This window comes from Micropterus dolomieu, linkage group LG07, assembly GCF_021292245.1.
Source record: "Micropterus dolomieu isolate WLL.071019.BEF.003 ecotype Adirondacks linkage group LG07, ASM2129224v1, whole genome shotgun sequence".
Taxonomy (NCBI): domain Eukaryota; kingdom Metazoa; phylum Chordata; class Actinopteri; order Centrarchiformes; family Centrarchidae; genus Micropterus; species Micropterus dolomieu.
The window spans coordinates 27,080,967-27,104,620 of record NC_060156.1 but is presented as its reverse complement, the minus strand read 5'-3'; the positions used below and the strand labels follow the sequence as shown (position 1 = coordinate 27,104,620).

At 41.1% G+C, this 23,654-nt stretch overlaps 3 protein-coding genes across 3 annotated transcripts in view; 1 reads left to right on the top strand and 2 right to left on the bottom strand.

The window, feature by feature from the left end:
* Nucleotides 1-15,069, bottom strand: part of pde1a (phosphodiesterase 1A, calmodulin-dependent) — a 36,166-nt gene extending 21,097 nt beyond the window's left edge. Inside the window, exons 1-2 of the mRNA XM_046054977.1 lie at nt 14,761-15,069; nt 4,469-4,495 (exon numbers count right to left, since the gene is read on the bottom strand). Of these exons, the coding sequence (XP_045910933.1) occupies nt 4,469-4,495; nt 14,761-14,939 (206 nt within the window). The 5' untranslated portion in view covers nt 14,940-15,069. The remainder of the gene's footprint in view (nt 1-4,468; nt 4,496-14,760) is intronic.
* LOC123974134 (involucrin-like) lies at nt 15,034-15,872 on the bottom strand. The gene is made up of 2 exons (XM_046054578.1): nt 15,119-15,872; nt 15,034-15,053 (listed from the first exon to the last, which is right to left on the bottom strand). Exons 1-2 carry the CDS (start codon nt 15,870-15,872, stop codon nt 15,034-15,036), a joined length of 774 nt encoding a protein of 257 aa, XP_045910534.1.
* Nucleotides 15,873-16,271: 399 nt separating this feature from the next.
* The window catches only part of frzb (frizzled related protein), a 30,895-nt gene continuing 23,512 nt past the window's right edge, over nt 16,272-23,654 (top strand). The window contains exon 1 of the mRNA XM_046054577.1: nt 16,272-16,413. Coding sequence (XP_045910533.1) covers nt 16,272-16,413 — 142 coding nt within the window. The remainder of the gene's footprint in view (nt 16,414-23,654) is intronic.

Genomic DNA, 23,654 nt, shown 5'->3' with positions numbered 1-23,654 from the left:
GGTCTCTTACATGGAAGTCGCCATGTTGCATCGCCATGTTTCTACAGTAGCCCAAACGGACAAACTACACTACAGAGTGCGTTACGTACGAAGAAGAAGTAATGTTATTAGTAGTGGTAGGCCTAGTAGTTGTCTGATTTATTAGAAGTAAGAAGAGCGTGTCAGCCACTGTAGCTTCTTCTGTGCACTTGGAAAGGGAGGGCTGAGCGGTGACTAATGGTGCATTCATGTGGTGTTGGAATAATCAGAATTATTTCCTCCTTAAATATCTGTTGCAAAAAGAGAAATAAAGTGCATATGGAACATAAAGAAGTATACAGAACTTTGATTTGTGCAAAATCACGTATTGCATATACATATTTTGCAAACATGTAATGTGTAATATGGTTATAACAGTTAGTTTGCTGTCCATGTAGAGTGAACTAGATGTCTGCGTGTTGTTTATATGCTCTGATAATACTAATCCAACACATTTTTGTAGTAGCGTCCAAGTTGAGTGAGTCCACATTCTGACTTAAGAGCACATGGGACCATCCGAGGAGCATGTGAATGCACCGCGAGTTGTAGTGGCAGTAATAGACATAGTAGAGTTGCATTATAGTAGTATTAACTGGGGTGATATGCCCTGCTGCTATATCTTTAATGACAGAGAGGGCTTCAAGTTGAGTTAAAATTCATTAAAGTACAAACTGTGTCATGATGTTTGATATATATATTACTGGTCTGCAGTCACATCAGGTGACAGGTTGGGTCCACTGCAAAAACATCCACATTTGATATTTCAAAGCAGTGCAGATTGCCGTGTGTGAACAGGTTTGTCGACCCAAACACAGGACACCGGAGCAGAGCGGGTTCAGTTGAGTGATTTATTATGATCATGAGTTCAAAGCAAATCCAAAGAAAACAAGGTGTAACAAAGATGCAAGAACCAGGCAAGGTTAAGCAGGAACAAACCCATTCGACACAGGCGGCAGAGCAACAACAAGCTACACTAATCCGACACTAATCCGAGTGGGGAGTGAACATAAGAGGTGGATCACATCAAGGTAAAAACAACAGGAAGCAAAACTAGACACAGACAGCAAACGTAGATACCTTCAGAGTAAAACAGTGAACAAGGCAAGGCACAGGCACATGGAGTGAACAGACAGGGCACTCATAGGCAAAATGTAACTTGACACGAGATGAACACCTGAACAAACCAAGACTATGATGCAGAAACAAATGAGGACACAGACAAAACAGACTGACGAGTGGATTAAAACTCGAACAAATGGAAGAAACAGAACCCAGAATACTTGTAAAGCCTAAATGGAAAACAACAAACTAGTAACCAGATCGAAGAACTAAGACACAGAACTAAAACACAGAACCAGGACTACACACTGAGACATGAACTAAGATGAGGACAGGGGTCAAGCAGGGATGGTGAAAACAGAACTAGACCAAACATAAAATCACCAAAAGAATAAACAACACATGGGCCATGACAGTTTGTTCAACCATAAGGACTTAAAGGACCAGAGTGTCTTCAGTTATGTATATATATATATATATATATATATGTATATATATATATGTATATATATATATATATATGTATATATATATACATATATACATATATATATATATATATATATATATATATATATATATATATATGTATATATATATATACACATATATATATGTATGCATATGCTAGACTGGCAGTTCAAGTAGTTCTTATCCCAAGTGATGTTTCCAGCAGCGCAGAAGTAAACAGAGCTTCAACTTAAGAAAAACTACCAATACAACAATATAAAAATACTCTGTAAAAGCCCTGCATATATAACCCACTTATGTAAAAGTACCAAAGTGTTAAATGTACCTCAAGTATCAAAAGTACAAGTACACATTCTGCAGAAATGTAGATGATATATTACCATGTGTTACATTATTGTTAATACCCATGCATCAGTGTTAGAGAAGCACTTGTTTTAACTACTTTACATACAGTTAGCTAGTTTTAAAGCAACACTATGCAGTAATATTATCTTAAAGGAGATGTATTGTACTGCATTTCCAGTCCTATATTGTAGTTCTGTGATTCCTGTATGGCAGCTTTGCATGATTCAAAGTTCAAAAAAAAATGTTTCTATCTTATACTAGTTCTTCATGTAGGCCTTCATTTCAGCCTCTGTCTGAAACAGAGGTGTAAAGTAATGATTTACTCACGTTTTCTGAGTACTTGTACTTTTAGAAGCAGTTTTTTAAAATCTGTAATATTACTTTTATTTAAGTATGTTTTGTTTAAAGTATTGTACATTTTCAATCACATCCGTGACTGAGTAAAAAAAAAGGTGTAAGGAAAAACTCGTGACCACTTTGGCTTCAAGTGCAAGAGAACAACAGCTTTATCATGATACAGTGTAAGCTGTGAAAAAATGCTGTATTAAGTTACTGCTAATGCAAACATTTCCTGCTGCTGCAGCTTCACATAAAAAGCATTTCACTGGCAAAACACAAGTTGACTTTTATTTTGAAGTAATCACAGGAAATGTAATCTGTTTGTAAGTTAGATCAGCGCTGACTGCTGCTGTGTAGACCACTACAATGCGGCTACACAAGACATCCGTGATTTTCAACAGTTTCTTAGACAGCGGACCAGTTTGAAATATTGCAGTGAGTAATGCAACAGTCAGGAGCAGACACAGTGAGCAGTTAGATAAAGAGCTGCATGCGACCTGCTGCACACCTCCACCTTCAGCCAGGTCACCAACTCCTTTCACTTTCGCTGTTCGCAGACTCATGTGTGCAGCATAAAGTCAGATCATAACTGCTCACAGAATTATGGAAAATGCCAATAACTGCCCGACAATAGTTTGTTTAGCTGCCCCAGACTTCTGTTGCCTGTGGTATTAAAAGGTATCTGCTGTCACCAGCAGTAACTACAGGTGTCTCATGCACAATAACGGGCAGCTGCATAATAGCATCAAAACCGGTTAATTAGTGCCAATCAGAGTTACGATTACAGATTTTAACCATCACTCCTCAGAGAACTCCATGGCTGCGGTCTGAGAGCATTTTCTAAGTCAATCTATGTAGTAGCCTATGTAGATTTATCCTTATGGATTTAGGCCTACCATGTTTTAAGGATTCTGTTCACACTGATATAAGCTAATAAAAAGCTTCATTTTGCAAAAGTTGAAATTATTAAACAGTAATATGGCAATTGAAACCCCCTACAGTGTCTGCTTAAAACAAATGTAGTTGAAGGCCCCTGATGTAGAGGTCAGTTAAATAATATAATAATATATGGAATAACTTCCATTCATAGTTTTCACATTACGTCACATTCCAATGAAAACGCTCCCATGGAGGGCAAAAAAGACTTTATTTTCCGCTGCCTGCCAACCAATAAGGGGAGTCGCGGTGTGAGCCGCTATGTTAGTCTGTTGTTTTGCCCCCCAGGTCATTGCGCATGTCACGTGACTGAAAACTATGAATTGGTGGTTAAAAGTTTTCATAGTTTGGTAAGATGCTTTGCTCCAATAGCCAAAAAGACATCGGTGCATGACAATGTTTGTTGGCATTAGTAACCTGCTGGTAACTAGTTATTTATTAAACTAACTGCTAGCTGCTAGCTATATAACTTGAGTTGATGTTAGCTAACTTATTACATAACACACGTTAATGTAAGTGCTTCTGCACTGGTTGCTGTCTAGCTTTGTTGGCTAGCTCACCACCCAAGTTTCAAGCAATTTTATGCTGCTGCAGGTGGAGATCGGCGGCAGTGTCCAGCCGCAGATATGCCAGCAGGCAACATAACTGGGCTCAGCAGCCGCTATGGACGTAACATTATCTAATGGCAGAGGCGAAAAGACCGAAGAGGACGCAGATGAAGGAAGCAGAAAAAAGAGAGAGACCAAGCACTAGGCTGCTGGACGTTGGAGAGAGCTTTGTGAAATAAAAGTCTACAGGACGGCAAGCTGGCTGATTGACTAGTCTGTGATATTGCTGTGTCTGGTGTTGTCGCACCTGCTTTGGCTGTTAGCAAAGTAATTGACTACTCCGAGTTTTTGATCAAGAAATGCATGTGTACAGCTGTGACTTACACTAGGGGAGCCAAATGACACAAAAAAAACAAATCTTACAAAATGTAAAACAGTTATTAATTCTAACTATTTTATTTAAAGTAAGCCAGTTTAGTTCAGGGGTTCCCAACCTAGATGCCGGGCCCCACGAAGGGTCCCCACATAAATATGAGGGGCTGTAAGAAAGAGATAGAGAGAAAGCGGAAGTTCTGCTGCAGAAATCACTTTTTTGTCTGTTATTTAAATGAAAATGAAACCATGTGAGAAGTCTAGAGGTGAAATGTCTGTTTGGTGAAACTGCTAACAGCTATAGTCCAGTACTTCAGAGAGTAAGAGCTTCCTTTGTGTGTGTGTGTGTGTGTGTGTGTGTGTGTGTGTGTGTGTCTTACCTCTGTGATGTACTTTTATATTTCTGCCTGTAAACAAAAACAAAAACAGAACAGTCAGTTATATTAACCAATCACACGCTGTGTTCAGACAGTCCTAATCATAAACTGACTCCATATTCCAGTGTGAATACAACCTCTCTTTTTCCCCAAAAACACGGAAGCCGGAGGAAAATCTTTTTAGTTAACATTGTTTTATCAGATTAATATTGACTTGTCCAAATTGTCTGAGAATATGAAGCCTAATTATATTATCGTGTTTCGCAATGGTCTCATGCTGATGATGAATTCATCGTGTGTGGCTGAAGACTACTGCTGTGCTGCGATGAACACGGAGGACAGATAATGAGGAGTATTTCTAAATATGATGCTGTGATAGCAAATCATGATCATATTGAGGCCATGGTTTACATCATGTAGTTTGTAGGTTTTTTGTCATATCACCTAATCAGGTAATAGCTAATGAGAGATTATAAAACTTGCAAAAATAACATTTATTGCATAAGATATTTGCAAATTACTGTTTCCCAACAGCTTAGCTGAACAGACTCCCACACAAGAATAGAGCCTGGAGCAAAGCGGCAGCCACAAGGGCCCAATTTCTCCTCAATGTGAGAACAGGTTAGGCATGATGTTGAACTGATAAAACTGTTTGGGGTCCCCAGCTGGGAAACATGGTTCAACATAATGAATTTCTATCTGCTCTACAGCTGTGATTGCTGTTGACGGTACACATACTGTTCGTGTGAGTCCACACTCAGGTGCATGAGAGGTTCCACGGGATATGTAACAATGGCCATCTTATTGTCATGCGAATTTTAAGCAGACTTTTGAAATGTTGCAAAAAAGAAAAAAGAACATGTGAATTAGGTGCGTTTCCATCAGCTTCGGAGCAAATACACCAGGCAACAGCAAGTCAGTAGTTGACATTACACATGGCTGTAATAAACAAGACACATGGATTCCAAACCAGAAACAAAACCAGTCACATGGACCTGAGGACCATGGGTCTGAAAAAAATGGAGAGAGATCTTCAGGAATGCGTTTCAAGAGGGCAAGTTGCTACCAGCCACGTCTCCGCGTGTAATGATAATATCAGGCAAGACGCCGACAGTGGAAACAGTTGATCAGATGTGAGTTACAAGGTCAGAACTTATTTGGGAAAAGTGTTTCCGTCTCCCATTTAGTGCATTAACTCTTATTGGACAAAGGCAAAAACCACCTCTAGCAAGCGTAAAACTTTTTTGCGAAATTAAGGATTGTTTTGTTTCCATCAACCTTTTCTAATGCGACACTTCAAAATGCGCATAAAAAAACAGTGATGGAAACAAGGCTTATGATTCATGGTCTTCTCTGTATTTTGTCAAATTTGCATGCCCACTTAAGTACTTTTCTACAGATATGTGCTCTGTCTAAATTTGCGCCCTTCCATACTTACACTTGCAATTTTGAGTGCCTAAGTGTGTTCACACTGGCAATTATGTCAAAATGCAGTGCACTATAAGCACCTAATGGTGTTCTCACAACAGCCAAAAAGTTGAGTGTGGAATGCTGGACACTTCTCACTCTGAAGGGTCGCCATCTTGCCTACGTAGCGGGAGGCGAGGGACCACCAATGTATATTTAAACTTGTGAAAATGGCAGCCGAGGAAGCTTCAATTGTTGCGATCATAAATGTGAAAGTATGTTCATTTTTATTCAGTTTAAAAAAAATTTATTGAAGTCAATGGAGCGAAACAAGCCTGCAGATGTTTTACCGGGTGACAATTGCGGTTTAATGTTGGTGATACCCACCCCCTTACAATTCACCATTAAAATGAAGAAGAAGAAGAAGAGGTCAAACACTACACTTTAGAAATGTATGCACTACACAAGTATGTACATAGTGTATGCGGAGTACTGCATGTTAGTATACTTAAGAACAGCTTAGGTATAAATAAGGTCAGAAGAAAAGACTATAAATATTAAAGGAAGTGGGGTCTGTGGGTCCTCAAACAAAGAGGAAACACAAGAATTCACATCCATCATGGTCATGGCTCACTGGTGACTCATAAATAAACAAGCCCCTCCAGGATGTAAATATGTACATCAGATATAAAATCCACAAGCTGAAGATGAGCATTTCCATTCGGGTCTAAAAATGAGCCAATCACGGCTCTGGAGTCCGACCCTGAAGGCTAATCACAGCTCTGACACGTCTGAGCTTTGAGACAGCAGGAAGCTGTTATTTCATGGTCGAGTGGTAATTGTACACTGACCCATGTGGGCGGATCAGTGCTGATTACAAAGCGGGGTACGGCATGGTGAGCAGAGCCAGGGTGCAGGCTGCATTGTGCTTTTGGTTAAAAAAAACAAAAAAAAAAACACGCTGCAGCACCAGCAGTGACAGGTGAGGATAGTTTCTGGAGAATGACTCACCACTCTGTCATGACTTTTCCAGGCTGATGCCTTCAGTGAAATAATTAGCATTCGCTTTCTTTACTTTCCCGTCCTTGTGCTGATATGTTTTGCATCCTTGAGCATTATTAATATTGCGCATGTAAAGTATATTTTATTCTTAGATGTATTATATCTCAGCATGGTTCTGTTTGTGAAGCACCGCCACAGGGTGCGTTTCGCACTTTTTTAGCGGTTTAAACTCCATCTACACCGCCTACATCAAGACCAAGCGCCCTGGCCTGAAGAGAAAACAGAGCATCTATTAAAATGCAGCAGTCTGATAATATAATAACACACACACACACATATATATATATATGCATATATATATATATATATATATATATATGCACATGAAAGCAACTTGTATTCTATTGATTTGGAGTCAAACATTTGCAGTTAAATATTAAATCCCTTCAAGCAGAAACAAGAATGCAGAGCATTAATAACACTCTGGTTTCTGCTGTGTTTCAGTTACTGGAGGCATTAGACTGGTCTCTACTGTTTCTACTGTCGTAACCGAAGTGGACGGTTTCATCTTTGTTTCATCTCACCAAAGCACATCGATTTAAAAAGAGATTAAATAAGAAAAAGGCAGTAGGAAACATTCTGTGTATAACAATAAATAAAAAGAAAGACCCGAAAAAGTGTCCCCTCTCTCTCTCCTCTTACTGTATCAAAATGCTCTGCTGTTACCACGGAAACTAGGTAGGAAGACAAAAAAAAAAAAAAACACTTTCCCTCCAAACAGCACAGACCTCTGCTGTTTGTTGAGCTGCATCTACAGTTCATCTATCAGGGATAATTAATACGGAGATGAATAAAGACACAAGAGGGCACTTTAGTGTTTCAAGCGCGCGCACACACACACACACACACACAAACACACACACAATATGAAGCAGCTGATTTTGTGATGATGAGCTGAACTGATCTTTGTCATTTGCCCGCACTTCCATTAATTTAGATGAAACATGGTGGGAACACTCAAATAATTAACGTCAGGGCCGGCCTGTGACATAGGCGGTTGCCTAGGGCGCAAAATGTCAGGGTGCACCGCAAGAGAGGGTTTTCGACTCAGCCCAAATCAACTCCACCCAGCTGATGCAACACCAGCAATTTTAATCATGTGCACCTTGCGCAGCCTTCCTGTTTTGGACTGTGAGCTGCACTTTATCGAAGCTGCTGAAGTTAATGTGTGGATTTATGGTGAGAGTTCTGCCTGATCAGTAGTGTTTCTAGGAGGTTTCGGTTTCACATGCACCATGCAGTCCCAAACTGTGTCGGCCTAACGGTCTGAAGGGGATAGGCTATATACCAGCGGATCAATAACCTAATGCACAGCAGAGTAGAGGCCAGGTAGACTTGAAAATATTATGAATTCTCATTAAATGATGACGTTAGTCTCGTAATATTGCGTTTTTTTCTGGAAATGTCAGAGAACACATATATGTGGGAGATATTCTTAATGTGCAGAAAGTTTTAAACATGAGCAGAAAACCTGCTGAAACACAGGAGCTATTAAAGTGCAGGAATTTCTAACTGAATTAAAATGAATACATTTATCATTGAGGTTAAAAGAAAAGAAGTTATTTCCCCCAAACGGAGACTCAAAAGGGGAGGGAAGGCTCATGTGTACTGACTCAGCAGGGATTTCATTAAATTAGAAAAGTTTCTCTCTTTATTTGTCTCCTCCACCATTTAAACTAAACCAGTGCTCTTGCATTTCAGGAAAATTACCCCATAAATTTACTACAAAGCAAGAAAATAGTATCTGGGTTGACACACAGTTTATGTGGGGAAACATTCCCAGATCCCAGGTTAGGTTTGGTCTGCCAGTTTAGGCTATGATGTGGAGTTTGACAAGGCTTTGTGGAGGCGGATCACACTTCTTCATTGTGGACCATGACTATTGAATTGGCTGTTTATGCTAAAATTGTGAATTTGGCTGCTGAATTTTCTTTAACAATTCCTGAGGATTGAGAAGAACCCCAATCCCTGTCAGGGCCGGCTCTGATTAAAGTTACTTACCGGTACATAATGTTTGTAACATATCTAAAAAGAATCCAGGCTTCAGATGGACTTTTTGTTTCACAAGGGAAACTAACACCAGTCTCCTGGGTCAATGTTTCTGACCCATCCACCTCCTTTACACTAGGCCTACTTGTAGTGTTTAACTATGATGCTAAAGTTTGCCATGTGCGTTGGGGCCTCAAATTCAACTACAACCATCCATCCCACCATATTTAAAGCTTGAGTAGGTAAAGTTGGAGAAACAGCTGGCCTCTCTCCAAAGCCACTCCCCCAAAACACATTGTTATGCACAGTGAGTGCACACGCAGAGGGCGCGCAGGTAGGTAGCCAGGTAGGTATACAGGCAAGTAGGCCAGCCAATTGTTTCATCATGCCGAATGTCCACCAACAGCCACAGATCTTTTTTCCTGAACATTTTATTGATTGATTGCTGTCAGGATGTAAAGAATTTCAACAAATATAACACAAAATATCATTAGCTGCTACTAGCATAACAAACCAATATCTCCTACCCAACCATTGGCGGCAAAGTTGGCGTCAGGTTTTGACAAGGAAGATTGTATATATTATTGTAGGAGTGCAACAATAAATCACTGGAGTTAATCAGTGTCGGCCAATTTGATACGAGCACAGAAAAAAAAATGTTTTTAACGAAGGCTTTCTGTTATTAATCTCCTCTTAAAAAAGCAAACAAAACAAAGCTCCTCTAAAGCCGCAGAAGACATGAGCTAGTTCTCATAAAGACGGAGTTCCCCCTGAAGTGCTGATCTAAAAGTTATGTCGCTATAGTAGATGAGTTTCTGTGGTAAATTCTGCGTTTTTATTTTTACACCTTCACAGTTTCTCTCATTGAATCACTGCTGACCAATAACACATTCACTTGCCAATGTTTATTACAGGATTTGGCAAAATTAAACACTTCTCTTGGCATCAACTTCTTTAACCAACACACCAACTTCTGCTGGTAAATCTCTTGCCCTGATGCCAACTAGTTACTAACACAAGATGCTGTGTAGCGAGTAGGGTCTGTTAAACAGAACAAGAGTTGCCAAAGGGGGTCATACATTTGTGTGTGTATTTTATGAAAATTATACCATGCACATCTCATTTCACTGCTGCGAGAAACTTTCATTAAATCAAAAATGGCAGGTGACTTTTTTTCTGCCATAATGTGATGAATGAGACAGCAGTGATATGTCTGACAAATGGTTACATTATAAGATGTAAATTTATGAACATGTCGGAGATACACTGTACTGTGCAATAAGAAAGTAAATATACAGGTAGATCATATTTATTAACAAAATGCAAAGTGAGTGAAAGGAAGAAAAATCTAAATCAAATCAATATTTGGTGTGATCAGCCTTTGCCTTTAAACAGCATCAATTATTCAAGGTACACTTCCACAAAGTCAGGGGTTTTGCAGATATATCACCTGGTGTAAACAATTAAACAATTACACCAAACATCATCATGTTTCTGAACCATTGGTTTGTGTGTTGTCTATGTTTTTATGTGTTCTATGCAAGCGGGAATCTTCCAGTCAGCAAACTGATTTAAGTCCCTTAAACCTGCATTCTATTGAACGGCCAGCAGGGGGCGACTCTTCTGGTTGCAAACAGAAGTCCGGTTCCATTAGAAATAATGGTAAAATGACCCTACTTCACACCGATTTATTAACTTAGTAAACACTTTCATAATGAGTTTATGGTCTCAGTCACTAGTTTCATGTCTTTTTCAGTACAGCATGATGTTCATTTAGTAAATTATGGTTGCAGCGAAAGCCTGTCACATACAACAACCGGTCCTCACTTCGTCTTCAATTAAGTATTCCCAAAACCAACTCTGCCTTTGGTCTTGCTTCTTTCCAATCTGCTGCCGCTCGCGACTGGAACGCTTTGTTAAGTTTTCTTAAACTGGATACATTAATTTTAATTTCATCTTTTAAAACTATTATATCATCTTTGTTCACGGACACTTGCAGTTGCTTCTCTACGTAATAATTTTTGTGTTGTCTACTGTGTGGTGTTTTTAATTGTATTTTATGTAATTGCTAAAACTGTATGTATTTCTAATGTACTGTATTTATGTCAGCCAGGCCGCCATTGTAAATAAGAACTTGTTCTTAATAACTTGCCTGTAAAAATAAATAATAAAAAAAATAAATAAATAAAAAATGGTCCCATTTAGAGAAAAATAGACCAGAAAGCACAGTATGCTTCAGGGCAAGATTATCTGTGATTGACAAGTCGTTACCATGGCGACCTGTCAATCAGGCTGGAGTGATATGTACCCACGGCAATGTGTAAATTTAACCAGCGCTGTTGAAAAAGCTTATTAGGAGTTGGCTGTTCCCTTTCTCTGGTGAGTACATTTAATTTTAAGACTTTTATTCGCTAGACAAAATTGCCAGCCCTGTTAAAATGACAGTTAACGTGAATTACAGATGCACTTAGCTAAGCAAGCTAGCTAGCTCCATACACAGCCTTTAGCTCCACAGTCTCGTCCAAATATGGTCAAGACTGTGGTCGGCCAAAGAAACTTACTGCAGCAGATGAAAGACACATCATGCTTACTTCCCTTCACAATCTGAAGATGTCCAATAGTGCCTCAGCATAGAGCTGCAAAAAACAGTGGGATCCTGGTACACCATCTACTGTCCAGAGAAGTCTGGTCAAAAGTGGCCTTTATGAAAGACTTGCAGCCAAAAAGCCTCCAACACAGAAACAAGGCCACGCGACTCAACTATAGAAACACAGGAACAAACTGGGGTGCAGAAAAATGGACTGGTGTGTCAAACTTTTTAAAATTACACTGCAGCAGAAGGCAGGCTGTTCGCAGGAGGGCCAGAGAGCGGTACAAGAATGAGTGTCTGCAGGCAACAGCGAAGCAAGGTGGAGGTTCTTTGCAATTTTTGGGGCTGCATTTCTGCAAACAGATTTGGAGATCTGGTCTCCTCAATGCTGAGAAGTACAGGCAGATACTTATCCATGCAGTACCACCAGGGAGGCGTCTGAGTGGCCCCAGATTCATTCTGCAGCATGACAATGACCACAAACATACAGTGAAAGTGATGAAGAACTATGTTTAGTGTAAAGAAGAAATAAAAGAATCCTGGAAGTACAGCAGCCACCGAGCCCTGATCTCAACATCATCAAGTCTGTCTGGGGTTACACGAAGAGAGAGAAGCAACTGAGGCTGCTTAAATCCGCAGAAGGACTGTGGGGATTTCTCCAAGATGTTTGGGCTGACCTACCTGCCGAGTTCCTTTAAAGACTATGCGCTAGTGTACCTAGAAGAACTAATGCTGTTAACTCGCTTTGCATTTTGTTAATTTATAAACATAATCTATTAACACTTCTATCTTAACACTTCTAACGCGTCTAGTTTTTAAAGCATTCTTACTTTAGAGCATTTTTTTTAAACACCTTTTGTACAGTACTGTCTGAAAGGTTCATTTTCATTCATCTGATGTTCGTGATCATAACAGAATCATCCAATGTTTCTGATTTGAGGAGTGCCGTCTGTGGATGATGAGTCATGGTTCAAATTGACGAGGAAGAGGACTCTCAGGTGGTGAAGTGCTGTACCAGACCCAAAAAAGGACCAATGTTAAAAATAAATCTATTCATGTTTTCACATGTGATGTATTAGATTTCAGATGTGAAATACACCATATGGCCAAACGTATGTGGACAGTCGGACACACAAACACTCCACACATATGTGATAGTTAAACATGTCATAGAGCATGCTTATTCAGCCTCCACTCCTGATGTCTCCGATTCAGACACCAGAGCATCAGTGAGGTCCAACACTGATGTTTGTGATCAGGTCTGACTCTGAGTCTCTTTTTTGAGCTGCTTTGTGCACGGGGGCACTGTCATGTTGAAACAGGACAAACACAAACTGTTGACACAAAGCAGTTTAAAATATCGTTGTGTGCTTTAGCATTAAAAGAGTGCCGCACACATTTAGCGTTGCACTCCTATAACATTGTCTGACTTGTGATGAACAGTTCAATAGGCTCAAAATCAATGCAGCAGGACCACAGATGTCTTTTTTTCTTGCCAAAACCTTGGACCTACATTACCCACAGTGCAACGTGGCTGCAAACAGTTCATTTGGAGATTCAGGTGTGTTACGCCTGTACTTCTGGCACCTCTTCAGCTACCAGTCCACACTCCATATCTCTGGTCAGAACTACTGCCGCCCCAGTAAATGTTTTTCTTCTAATGTGTGATGTATTTTTCTTTTTGTTTATTTGCAGTTTGGTGACAGTGTATGGCAAGCTGCTTTAACATTTACTCATTACTTATTTAAAAGCTACTAATACTTATTTATTAGCTACTACTTACTAGTAACTATTCTCTTTTTATTACTTACAATTGATTAGGTACTAGTATGTACTTTTTTGTGTTTATTATATTAACTATTATTATATAACTACTCGAATAGTTACTAGTAACTGATGAATATCTGCACTGCATTTCAATGGCAAAAATCTGCAATTACTAACTAGTAACTAATGGAATAGTCACTAGTTACTAAAAATGAGGTACTAGTATCTATTCAGTTGTTACTAGTTTTACTAGTAACAACTGAATAGTAACAACTAGTTGAATAGTTACTAGTAGCTAATAAATATGTAGCTTTTAAATAGCATCATGTCAGTTTAAAGGAATAACTGTTAAAACGGCTTGTTGATTTAGGGGACATTTCTCTGGGTTTATATCCCGGCAGGTCAGGGCTTTGTGGTTTTTGGGTCGCTTGATATTAGATGATTGTAGAATTTGGTAGCTCTTTTTTGGATTCTGATTATATCGGCCTAGTTCTGCTCTGCAGACGTTGTTTAGGGTTCTTTGTAAATATAAACTTCTGTATGGAAAGATTCATTTGGGTTTTTCTCCCATTTGTCACAATTTGGACCTCTGAGTGGACCTCATATTTCACTCCCATGAATGGCAATTGGTTCTAGGATCGCTGTGAAAATCTTTATTGATATAACAATTTTTACATTGGGATGGCACAGAAAGCTCTCCTTGCTTTGTTCCTCAGACCTTTCACAGCCATGTTGAAGTTTGGCCATTATGCTCACGCAGGATATTTATCTGCTGCTGGAGTCCTTCTTTTTGTCGGTGATAGGAGGACTAAATCATCTGCAAATAGAAGGCATTTAATCTATGTGTCATGTAGTATAAGGCCAGGTGTTGCAGACTTTTCTAGTGTTGATATATATATTGAAGAGAGTTGGACACGCTCTTGTGAAAAATATTCTGTATGTTTATTACCCATTTGCACTGCACATTTGTTACTTGTATACATTACACTCACTCCCCCCCTCCCCTCTCTCTCTCTCTCGCTCCTGTTCCGAGTTTGCTGCATCGCAACGCTCTGCCGTTACCATGGCAACTAAGAGAACAAAAAAGGCTGAAGGCTGTTGCTTCAAAAAATTTCAGACAGATGTGGCGCGTTGTTCCTGCTGCGACGTTCGCCTGTTAGCGTCCGCTGCTTAGAAAATATCTGACAGACAGACAGGAAGCTGTGACCTCATCAAAATCACACACACACACATGCATACACACACACACACACACTCCCTCTCTCTTTCTCCCTCTTATGTTCAGCGATGTCGCACGCCCACAGTTTTCCACTAATTCCCTGTCATCCGTCTTTCCCTCATGCCAGCGTCCCCACTCTGATGTCGGTCTGAACACACTGATCTGAAGTGATGCTCACAACATGATCACCACTTATCAATAGTGCCATTACATCATCACCATCAACATGACATCATCAGGCAGCTGAATGTGTTTACTCACATTCCTCTCAGTCGGATCAGGACCTGGTTGTTGTGGTTCTGCTCCACAGCGTCCTCAAAGTCCTGCACCTCCTTAATCTGCTGCGCCTCCTCCTCGCTGTGCTGCTGTGAATCCTCAAACTGCTGCTCCTGTTCAGTCTGTTGCTGCACCTCCGTCTGCTCTTCCTCAGTCTGTGACATCTCCTCGGTCTGCACCTCTTCCTGGTGCGGCTCCTCCTCCTCCTCAGTCTGCTGCAACTCCTCAATCTGCTTCTCCTCCTGCACCTGCTCCTGTTCAGTCTGCTGCACCTCCTCCTGCTGCACCTCCTCAGTGTGCTGGAGCTCCTCAATCTGTTCCTCCTCCTGCTGTACCACCTCACTCTGCTGCTCCTCTTCCTGCTCCAGTTGCATCTCCTCTTCCTGCTGCACCTCCTCAGTCTGCTGGTGCTCCTCAGTCTGTCCTTCCTCCTGCTGCTGCACCTCCTCCTGTTGTTGTTGCACCTCTTCCTCATTTTGCACCTCCTCTTCCTGTTGCGTCTCTTGCTCCTCTTCCTGCTGTAGCACCTCCTCCTCCTGCTGCACCTCCTCTGACTCCACCTCCTCCTGTTTTGCATCCTGCTGATGCATCTTCTCCTCCTGCATTCCCTCCTGTTGCAGCACCTCTTCCTCCAACTGCTGCATCTCCTGTTGCTTCACCTCTTCCAGCTCTCCATCCTGTTGCTGCACTTCCTCCTCCTCCTGAACCTCCTCTGACTCCACCTGCTCCAGCTCTCCATCCTGTCGCTGCATTTCCGCATCCTCCTCTCCCTCCTGTTCCTGCACCTCTGCCTCCTGCTCTCCATGCTGTTGCTTCACCTCCTCCTGCTCTCCATCCTGTCGCTGCATTTCCGCATCCTCCTCTCCCTCCTGTTCCTGCACCTCTGCCTCCTGCTCTCCACCCTGTTGCTTCACCTCCTCCTGCTCTCCATCCTGTCGCTGCATTTCCGCGTCCTTCTCTCCCTCCTGTTGCTGGACCTCTTCCTCTTCTTGCTGCATCTCCTGTTGCTTCACTTCCTCCTGCTCTCCATCCTGTTGCTGCATTCCCTCCTTCTCCTGGTGCTCCTGCTCCTCAGCCTCCTGCACCTCCTCGTTCATCTAGGCGTACAAGTAGGAGGAGGACAAATATGTAGAGCTTTTTAGGGTTTGTAGAAGTGTTCACAGGTCAGAGTTTGGCGTCTGTGAAGCGTCCAGACGTCTCTCAGACTGACGGAGTTGTGAAAACATCGACGCCGATCGCAGTGGAGAGCGTTTGGGTTTGATGGAACTTCATCCAACTTCCTGCGATGTCACCTGACGGCCCGGCCAATCCAGATTGATGATCTCTGATCCTTGAGAGCGAGTTAAAGGTCACGAGACAAAGTGTAGTTGTGTTAAAAAAAAGTTGAAAAGCAAGAACAGACTCACGCCATCTTTTCAGTCGATCAGCTGGCGGCTCTCCTTCATCAGTCCACAGCTGAAGAGTTGAGCTCTGCGCTCCGGCACTGCGGCGGCAAAATGATCCAGCTGAATGTCCCAGAGCATCGCCGTAGCAACGCAAGGAGGAAGTCGACCAGCAATAAAGACAGGATGGAGAGAGTGAGAGAGGAGAGAGAGCGAGGGAGGGAGGAGGACAAAGGAGAAGCAGAGCGTTTCTGTGGTAACTCAATAACGGTTGCTAAGAGTGATGGAATCCTGCAGCTGACAGACCGCCCTCCTCCCCCTCCTCCTCCTCCTCCCCCTCCCAAATTCAAACACGCATAACTTTACGCTCTATTCAGATGCAAACAGCAAACATGCATCTCAATCTGTCCTCCCCTCGCTCACCCACTGCGTCTGAGTATGTGTGTGTGTGTGTGTGTGTGTGTGTGTATGTGTGTTTTAGACAATGATGATGTAATGTTCCTGAAAATGAGAGTCACAAAAAAACCTCTCCAGTCAAGTGGCACAACCAGCCTTCAGTCCTGCTGCTGGCGTCCCCTGGAGGCTGCAGCGGTTATTACACGGTGTTGGAGGTCGTGGTTTTTAATAGGTGCGTTTCACGTGATGCATGCTGGACTTAACATAAGGCATGCTGGTTAGACATTTTCTCTGACTTTCGCCAGCCCTGCCATGTCACATGACATTAATACTTCACGGGAGCAAGGCGGCTGCAGGTGTCTGAGTCCGGCTGGCGCAGTTGTTTTTCTCTGGCTGCACAAAGTTGGAACCACCTTTTGCTTGATCTCGAGATCAGTCATTGTTCCAAGCTCACGCAGGCAGAATGTGTCCGACTTAACGGCAGTGTTTTTATACCCTGCCCCTGCAGCTCAGACTATCAAGTCAGCGAAAGTTAGCCAAAGTCATCTCGAACGCACCTAATATCTAAAGGGTTCATCCTCTGAATAACAAGAACAGTGGATACCTCATTTCCCATAAAGCAACTCAGTGGTGTCTTGTGTTAAACCCTTCCCTGAGTTCCAGACTGCTTAGAACTGGGAAATTTCCCAGGTGAAATATCCGACTTCCGAACAAAAAACATGGCTGACCGTGAAACTATTTGTCAAGCGTAAACACAGTTGCACCCTCAGCTGTGCCCTTGATGTTAATTAAAAGGACTGTCCGTTTAATGAAAACAAGCAACATAAATACACGTTACTTGTTAACTGTGTACCCATCTTGCTACATCAGCTGGTAATCCTCAAAAGTCTGTAAATGTTGTAGGCTAAGCATTTTTAACATTTTCCAGAATAACTTTTGTGCAGAGAAGACGACTTTACTGTAACCAGCTACCTAATAACACTGGCAACATATTTCTATATAAAAATACATGCAGAACAGGTTTAACTATGTGATAGTATGTATTATGTTAATTTAAATACATGTAAATGTACTGCCATTGTTGTGTGACATCATTCAGCTGCTACTCGTGAAGTCGGTACATATTTTTTCTCAGACTTCACAAGTAGGAACGAATTCAAGTGGTGTTCCACTTCCACTTCAGAGTTGCCTGGAACATAGCATATATGCTTGTAATTTGCAATGCAGGCTTTCTGTTTATACATTTGTAGTTTCCAGGCCTGAACCAAAATAACCCTGATGACATCACTATCACATCCTTAGGGTTTTTTTTCCTCAGACTTGACAAAGCTCCTCCTCCTCAGAGTCACAGGAGACATTAAACATACAAGACATACAACTGCTGTCACAGGCTGATTATTTATTTGGACTCTGGCTCAGTGGTGCACAGTCAACACTCAAATGTTAAATTTTGAGTGGACTTTGAAAGTGAGTTATTAACAAAAACAAACAAACAAACAAACAGTGTTCCTCTTCAGCATGCAAACAAAGGTTTCCCCAGGCCAGAGCTTCATAATGCCTCATGGAGGGAGGTGAGTGAAACACATTATCATTCCCAGGTGTCACCCTGGTCGGCCAGCATTCAAAGCACAGGAAGAAAAAAAGACTATATACTAATAATTTAGAGGAAAAAAAATTGGCGTGTAATATTTTGTCTCCTCATTGTACTGACAAAAAGGGAGAGATATTTTATTAACGTTTTTATTTTACGAATTACATTTTAGTCTCGTCATTTTTCGTCAACAATATTGCATGTTAAGATAGTCGCAGTCAGTGTTTAAGCACATTGTCGCCGTCTCATCATCGTCTCATTTTAGTCAGGTAAAAAAAAGGTCGCTGACGAATATATTTTGTTTAGTTTCGTCTGACGAAAGTAACACTAGAGCTGGAAAACAGAAAAGTTCCACATCCACTGAACAGAGATGGTGTTTCCCTTAAACCAAGTTTGTTCGTAGTCACTTATACTTTTGGTTAAAGAAGGGCACGCAGCATTTAAGCATATTGTTGCTCCTTCTTCCTCCTCCCAGCTTTAAACTAAACCACAGTTTCATAAAGTTTTCTTTAACGCAGCACAACAGAATTCATAATGTCACTAAGAATCCTCATTAACATTTACAGGAGAACTATTAAAAACCAGCGGTGGAAGGGAGCTAAGTATATTTACTTAAACACTTGTACTTTACATGAATATTTCCACTTTCTGCTACTTTCTACTCTACCTAGATGCAGAGGCAAATTGTACCTCAATACATCTATTTGATAGCTTTAGCTTTATTTTGGTTCTTGCCTGCTTTCTCAGTGTGGACTATTACTTTTAGGTTATTATGATTACTGTTAATTTCTGCCTGCCTCATCCTCCATGTAACTACAGCACCCAAGTGTCCTGCTATTGCGCCCAAATCCTTCAATCTCAGTGTCTGTGCTTGGCAAAACTACAACTACAGATTTAGATTAATAATACAAAATATAATCAATAAATAAATCATGATGTATTATTATAGGTTAAGATAAAACTTTGCTGACGATTGTCCATTCTGTTGATGCCTGCCGTCCAGACTAAAGCGGCAAATCCGAAGACCTAAAACGTAGAAGTTTGAAAACACTGCTGACCCCGTTTTTGTTTTAAAATTATGCTGTAGCGTTTTCGTGCGGACAGGCGAAAAAGGAGGCATTTGAAAACAATGACGCAGATGCATACATTTGGCTTCATGATTGGGTCTTATTAGTCATTCAAAGCAAAAACACAAATCTACTTACAGTGTTTTTGTTCTGGTGTTTTTATTAATATATTTTTTATTTGTGCTGTACATGTTGCTGTATTTGCTTTGTGATATCCCCCAGTCTTGCCACTGTCTCAGTTCCACCTCATTGTTAGTCCATGTAAAGAAATCTCTGCTGTGGTTCTTCACAATTGCTGTTCTTTGTCTCTAGTAGTACTTTCTTCTTTCGCAGAATCTTCAGCACACTGCAGAGTAGACAATCCGCTTCCTGTTTACTCCGGCTCTCGCATGCCCATTGAACATGGATGGCCACTAGGTGTGTGTTTTAAGTCATTTCAGAGATCAATTCTGATACGCAGCTAAAACGCTGGTGTGGACGGAGATCGTAGTAGCATTGATGTAGCCCAGGGCTGCTGAACATAATCACTTCCCTCTCGCTAATACTTCTCTCACTCCACCCAAAGTAAGTCCCCATCCAGTAGGTCTTTTTCCCTGACATGTGCCCTTTTTGGACCTAAAAAATGCGTCCGGCCAGGATTTCGAAATCGCCAAAAATGTTCGGGATTCGGCTTTTGCTTTCTACAGTATGCATTCAGTGTGTGCGTATTTGCATTGATTTACCTTTCTCTTTAGGTCTCTCCTTTTTGCACACCACCGGTGGTCGGTCATGTAGGCCTTCATACAAACATTGGTCAAACTGCATCTTAATCATTATCCTCAGCAACAACACAGAGCAGCAGCTTGCTTGTCCACAGTGGGACATGGCACCTGAACAGCGTAAAATCCCAATCCCAATCCCAATCCCGTAAAAATGCCCAAGCGTAGTTCTTGACATGGGCCTGTACTCACCGGTACGCAGTAGCGGCATTTCTAGATTTTACTCTTTGGCATACCGGGACTTTTTCTTGAGAACTGACCAATCATATATACAGTCTATGACCAGCACTTGTCACAAACTGCCAGTCCTCTTGGGAGTCGTAGCAGGGGGAAGATCAGGTGCTTTTAAAAAAAAAAGAAAACTTCACGTGTGCGTAAAGTTGCTCATCAATGTCACTTTCCGTGAACTGACCAATCATAGCCTGGATTAAAATACACATTGCCACGGTGCCACCAATTACTTGAACCTTCCAACCACTGCAAGCGTCCGTCTGCCTTATGCCCCAACTGTACTCTTTTTCAAAAACCAAAATATGGACACTCTCCTACTGTACAAATCATCCTACTGTTGTACACCCAAGTTATGGTACAAGCAGCATGGTAGCATCATGTTTCACAAATGATTGTCATTCACAAATTGCATATAACTTAATAAGTCCTACAGGACTCTCACATGCTCACGTATGGGTCAAAATTAAAGCTATGTTCATTTGGACTGAAACTGGGAAACAGAGATATCTGGGCCCAGATGCCGACACTTAAACAGAGGAGGTATTAGTGGTGATATTTTAATAAGACAAACTGTGAAATTTACAGTGATGGTGATGCAGTCCAAAACAAAACAATGTACATCCAGAGACAAATATATTATAGTCCATAAATCCACAAGCCACAAAGGAACAAAACTGGAACACGAGACATGAGTAGCAACACAACAGTAGAAACACTGGTTGAAACAATGAACAACTAACAACATGAAGACAACAACTTATATACACAGGAGGGGTGACGATAACAAGTAGGGATGTCACGATACCAGAAATTTAGTAGTCGACACAAATACCAGTTAAATTCCACCAAATTCGATACAAGATTAAAAAAAAACTAAAGAATAAATCCTCTGTACTTCAGCATATACTACTTTAAATTATCAGGTATAGCTCAATAACTGTAAAGTGCCAGCCAATTTACTGACATGGTAACATTATATTAGTCGGAAATATTTATTTAAAACGCTAACATTATGAAGATGACACAGACTTAACGGTAAGGACAGCAGCCTACTATGACGAACTATGTTTACATTATGTTAGCCTAAACACAGTAGCCCTTAGCGGTTAGCCATTGCAAATGTTATATGTTACATAGTTGGTCAGCTGACACAGCAATGCCAGCTGTTTGGTAATACAAACGCAACGCAAGTAACTTACTTCCAAACAAGTCTCGTTGTCGCTGCAGCTGCACTTGTCGCCATCTTCCGCGTGTTGGAACCACCGTAAACATTACCTACAGTACCTGAAAAAATGAGTACCGACATATTTTCAGAATTGTTGTATCGACTTGGTACCAAAGTATCTGTTGTTGTGACATCCCTAATAACAAGGTGAAACACATTAGGCAATCAGGCAGGAAGCAAAACAACACAATAGAGAGCCGAAGTCCCTCCCCTTCTGGTGGACCACCATGGGACATTACTTCGGAAAAAATATGCACGGTAGTCAATGGCAAGAGACAACTCATTTTTTGGACCTGTTTGAATTGTGCTCTGAATTATACATATGATGATGGTCAATTTAAAATATACATTTGAAAGTCAAGAAAGTCGATGTAAAATTGTTGCGGTATAAGACTGTGAAAATACATAATTACAAAGACCACAAACGCAAAAGCGTATGCCTCTGTGTATGTGGCAAAAAAACTTTGCATATTAAAAAGGTTTTTACCAGGGGTTTTTCACAGCACAGTGATTAGTGGGTCCAGAGACACGCCTCCTGATGCTGCAGCGATTCGTGATTGGATGCTGCAGATGACTCACTGCTTTGATTGGCTGTAGAGAATCCCCTGATGGAGGAATAGGAAGGAAAACTTTGTTTTAAAAACTGGAAACAAGATGAATGTGGATCGGAGGTCCACGATGTGAACTCTTTGCCTCTTTGATGATACTACTGTACTGTAAGGCTGGAGGGGAACACAGATGAAGACAATGAAGAGTCGAAGTAACTGATGATGGAGTAAAATAGTAAATTAAATGTCACTGCATGATGCTGAAGGCGCTTTCTGTAAACTAAAGGTTATTATTTTCTCTCTAAACACAACAATCCTTCTCTGACCCTCGTAAAGTGCCTGAGACCTCAAGACTAAAGATAGAAGATAAAAACACTGTAGCTGAAGTTAAAAGGATCCACAGCCAGCAACTGTGACATTGACAATACATATGAAGAGATTAATCAAATTTCAACATTTCTTTATCATCTCTGTTTTAGAACATATCATTACTTCCTCTTGCTTCCAGTCCCTGTTTGGTCATTACTATTAATGACATTTAAAAATAGCTACAGAAAACAAAGAGATAGAAATAATCCAGAAAAAAATACTGGAAAAGTAAAAGAGGAAAGACTGCTGGGCAGTCAGCTGTGTAAACCTGTATATGATCATCTGTGTTCATCTATGTTCATCTGATCTGGGTTGACCCAGGTTCATTTGGTCCTACCTGGTTTATCCTGAACTAGTCGGGGTGAACTTGGGTTTACCTGATCTGATTTGGGTTTATCTGGATAAACAAGGATACACATCTATGGGTTCACATGGGTTGGTGTGGGTGACCCTGAGTTAATCTGTTCTCACATGGTTTAAACTGATTTGATCATGCTAAAGACCTGAAGGGACCAGATGTGACCAGAACATACGAGAGACCTAAATAACCCATGAAGGACACTGGGAGAGACTATAAAGATCAGACATGAGACCAGAAAAGACAAGGAGAGACCAGATGAGAACAGAAGACATTATGCAAGAGGCCTACAGAAATTCGAAGAGACCAGACAATAAGAAAGAAGAGACCATGGTGGAGCTGAAGAGACTAGAAGAGACCAGACAATAAGAAAGAAGAGACCATGGTAGAGCTGAAGAGACTAGAAGAGACCAGACAATAAGAAAGAAGAGACCATGGTGGAGCTGAAGAGACTAGAAGAGACCAGACAATAAGAAAGAAGAGACCATGGTAGAGCTGAAGAGACTAGAAGAGACAAGACAATAAGAAAGAAGAGACCATGGTGGAGCTGAAGAGACTAGAAGAGACTAGACAATAAGAAAGAAGAGACCATGGTGGAGCTGAAGAGACTAGAAGAGACCAGACAATAAGAAAGAAGAGACCATGGTGGAGCTGAAGAGACTAGAAGAGACCAGACAATAAGAAAGAAGAGACCATGGTGGAGCTGAAGAGACTAGAAGAGACCAGACAATAAGAAAGAAGAGACCATGGTAGAGCTGAAGAGACTAGAAGAGACCAGACAATAAGAAAGAAGAGACCATGGTGGAGCTGAAGAGACTAGAAGAGACCAGACAATAAGAAAGAAGAGACCATGGTAGAGCTGAAGAGACTAGAAGAGACCAGACAATAAGAAAGAAGAGACCATGGTGGAGCTGAAGAGACTAGAAGAGACCAGACAATAAGAAAGAAGAGACC